At 39.3% G+C, this 4,158-nt stretch overlaps 1 protein-coding gene across 1 annotated transcript; it reads right to left on the reverse strand.

Annotated features, from left to right (window-relative positions):
• Positions 1-2,776: 2,776 nt before the first annotated feature.
• Positions 2,777-3,681, reverse strand: LOC119420095 (adenylosuccinate synthetase isozyme 2; the record flags this gene model as incomplete). Its single annotated transcript, XM_037687467.1, is given in 2 exon segments — positions 2,777-3,444; positions 3,532-3,681. Coding segments are annotated over 2 exon segments (203 nt in total), but the record flags the coding sequence as incomplete, so codon positions are not given.
• Positions 3,682-4,158: the final 477 nt, after the last annotated feature.

Raw genomic sequence — 4,158 nt, forward strand, 5'->3', positions numbered from 1 at the left:
TCTGCGTGAGTGCAGCTACAGCGTGCGCTCTCAGGACATTATTACCTGCAGTGTTCCCTCAGTGAGGACTGAACTTGGCAAAAGGGCCTTCTCCTACTCTGCTCTTATTTCCTGGAATATCTTGAAAAAAGATCTGAAGCTCTTGACCTTGACCTCTCTAAGCGGTTTCAAACATCTGTTAAGTTCATGGGAAACACCACTGCAGACATGTTCCTGTTTTGTTTTCTACACCATTTTACAATATAGCTTGATTTTATATCAATACTTTTATTTACTTTTTATTTTATATGCATTTTGTCTAGTTATTGTTTACCTCTTCTGCAGATTTTAATAAAACAGGTCTCTCTTGTAAATGAGCCGTGACTCAGTGAGACTAACCTGTATAAATAAAGACTGAATGAATAGCAGTCAACACTGCCATGATTCTGTGGTTTCTGAAACGGTTCAAATTAAGGACTAAATATATATACACATGCCCACACCACTGTTTCTATTTTAAGAATCATTTAAAACATATTTTTCTCCCAACTAACTTTGATATGGAATCAACAACATCCATCAGTAATCCAGGTTCCTTGACTGATGAAGCCTTCCGGATCGAAGGCGAAACGGTTCAGCACAAAAAAAGAAACTGTCCAGATAACCTGACTGAAAAATGTTGGTTTGATGTGGAATATTTTACAAACCGGATTCCAAAAAAGTTGGGACACTAAACAAATTGTGAATAAAAACTGAATGCAATGATGTGGAGATGGCAAATGTCAATATTTTATTTGTAATATAACATAGATGACAGATCAAAAGTTTAATCTGAGTAAATGTAACATTTTAAAGGAAAAATATGTTGATTCAAAATTTCACAGTGTCAACAAATCCCAAAAAAGTTGGGACAAGTAGCAATAAGTGGCTGGAAAAAGGAAATTGAGCAGATAACGAACAGCTGGAAGACCAATTAACACTAATTAGGTCAATTTACAACATGATTGGGTATAAAAAGAGCTTCTCAGAGTGTCAGTGTCTCTCAGAAGCCAAGATGGTAAGAGGATCACCAATTCCACCATTGTTGCACAGAAAGATAGTGCAGCAATACCAGAATGGTGTTACCCAGCGTAAAATAGTAAAGACTTTTAAGTTATCATCATCAACCGTGCATAACATCATCAAAAGATTCAGAGAATCTGGAACAATCGCTGTGCGTAAGGGTCAAGGCCGTAAAACTCTACTGGATCCTTGTGATCTCCGGGCTCTTAAACGTCACTGCACCTCAAACAGGAATGCCACTGTCAAGGAAATAACAGAATGGGCTCAGGAATACTTCCAGAAAGCATTGGCAGTGAACACAATCCACCGTGCCATCCGTCGTTGCCAGCTGAAACTCTACAGTGCAAAGAGGAAGCCATTTCTAAGCAAGCTCCACAAGCTCAGACCTTTGCACTGGGCCAGGGGTCATTTAAAATGGAGTGTGGCAAAATGGAAGACTGTTCTGTGGTCAGATGAGTCACGATTTGAAGTTCTTTATGGAACACTGGGACACCATGTCATCTGGACCAGAGAGGACAAGGATAGCCCAAGTTGTTATCAACGCTCCGTTCAGAAGCCTGCATCACTGATGGTATGGGGTTGCATGAGCGCTTGTGGCATGGGCAGCTTGCATGTCTGGAAAGGCACCATTAATGCAGAGAACTATGTTCAGGTTCTAGAACAACATATGCTCCCATCTAGACGTCATCTCTTTCAGGGAAGACCCTGCATTTTTCAACATGATAATGCCAGACCACATTCTGCAGCAATAACAACATCATGGCTACGTAGAAGGATCCAGGTACTGAAATGGCCAGCCTGCAGTCCAGATCTTTCACCTATAGGGAACATTTGGTGCATCATAAAGAGGAAGGTGCGACAAAGAAGGCCCAAGACGATTGAACAGTTTAGAGGCCTGTATTAGACATGAATGGGAGAGCATTCCTATTTCTAAACTTGAGAAACTGGTCTCCTCTGTCCCCAGATGTCTGTTGAGTGTTGTAAGAAGACGAGAGGATGCCACACAGTGGTAAAAATGGACTTGTCCCAACTTTTTTGGGATTTGTTGACGCCATGAAATTTGGAAACAGCAGATTTTTCCCTTAAAATGATACATTCTCTCAGTTTAAACTTTTGATCTGTGATTTGTGTTCTATTCTGAATAAAATATTAGATGTTGGCACCTCCACATCATTGCATTCAGTTTTTATTCACAATTTGTTTAGTGTCCCAACTTTTTTGGAATCCGTTTTGTACATAGGTTCATTACTTTCTAATCAAAGTCAAAACCTGAAGTCATAAAGCAACAAAGAATACCACGGGGGTGAATATTTTTGCAGCCATTTCCTTCCTTCAGCATCTTTAGACTTGACTGAGACAACTCCACCAACAGCCAGGCTGTAAAACCTTTGGTTTTAGGGCCTCCGAGATATTAGACAGACTGCATCTAAAGCGTTGGGTTACACCTCTTATTGATTTGTCCAAGAATCTACTTTACTCACTAATTTAATCTTTTAAGATCTTAGAAAGCTTTGAACCAGCATGAAGTCAGGGTGAGTAAAAGAGGCTGTATACTGGAATAAAAATTAGTGAGGGGAGTGAAAAAGACAAAAATGGAGTTTCAGGCTAGTTAAAATAATGTTATCTTTGTATAAAATCAACAGGACAAATATATAAAAACAACTTTATATCCAGTATAAATGTTTCCCAGACAACCCCGAGCTAACCCCTTGTATAGTAAAAAGAAGAGACGATAAAGATGAGAGCTTTGTTTTATTGGTTCTAATGAGCTCAGGAAGTGTTCACAGAAATCATTAGTCTGTAATAAGCTGTCTTTACATTTACACAAACCTGAAGTTAAAACCTGATTCTAGTCCTTCGTGTTTGGTATTCATTTTAAATCTATTCGCTTGTTTACAGATTTTCTTCTCAAATGGAGCTGATCGTGTTTTAAAATGTAGAAAAAGTCAACTTTTACAACCAAATAAATTATTTTTTTCATCCTTTCACAATGCCTGGAATTTTATTTTGAAGTCCTTTACCAACAAAGGCTTTTACGTCTGCTTTTAAAGTGTAAAAAAATAACTGCACACTGAACAGATGTTTGATAAACAAACGTAAAAAAAAAAGAAGCTAAAATCATCTATGAGCTGAACTAAGAGCTTCATTTGTACTCGTGTTAAAAACGTCACCTCCTAAACAGACGTGCAGATCAATATGAGGAATGTTTATATTTGATCTGAAGACTTGGTTTTGGAAATGTGACACAAAAGCAGCAGCTAAAATGTTTAGGTGTGGCCGTGCTGGTGATTCATTTTCTTTCTTGTCACATAATCTGATGTTCTACGATGTTGACGACTGCAGCTGTAGATCAGAACAGCTTGATCATGCTTTCTCTGGACTTCCCCACTCCGACCCACTTCACTGAAATGAGAAACAACAAAACTACAGAATGAGACTGGCAGGTTTGGCTCCGGCTTCTCCATTAGCTGAAATGATGTCTCTGCAAACCTGGCACTTGCAGGAAGTCCTCGATGAACTGAACGTAGCTTTGTGCCTGAGGGGGCAGCTCCTCGAAGCTCCTGGCCGTCTCGGTGCTGCAGCACCAGCCGGGCAACGTCTCATAATCCACAGACACCCGCGTCAACACGTCCATGTTGGCTGCAGGAAGAGAGAAGACGACGAGCTGTAAGAACAAACTGGCCTCGTCTCACCCCCTCTGCTTCACTGACTCAACATTTTAACAGTGTGAATGTTTAGGAAGCTTTCACATCACTGTGATCCATTTTTCGACACAATTCTTGTCCTGCAGCTATTTCAACAAATCATAAATCAAAACGTTCAGCTCTTTCAGGACAATCCTGCTATGACTTTTGGTATTGGTGCAGCTTTAGCTTTTTGAAATATTTAGCCTTTTCTAACATTTTTTTTCTCCTAGAAAATGAATTGAGCTCATTTTACATCCTTCAAATCTTTAGATCCGTTTAAAACCTTTCACTGCTCCTTTCACATTTTGTTCTTGTTCAGCTTGTTTCAGCTTCCTTCTGCAAATTTAAACTTTTTTCAGCTACTTTCAGCTGTTTTGTGCTCCTTTTACAAACCGGATTCCAAAAAAGTTGGGACACTAAACAAATTGTG

Source organism: Nematolebias whitei, chromosome 14 (assembly GCF_014905685.2).
Source record: "Nematolebias whitei isolate Nwh7 chromosome 14, NemWhi1, whole genome shotgun sequence".
In the NCBI taxonomy this organism is placed as follows: Eukaryota; Metazoa; Chordata; class Actinopteri; order Cyprinodontiformes; family Rivulidae; genus Nematolebias; species Nematolebias whitei.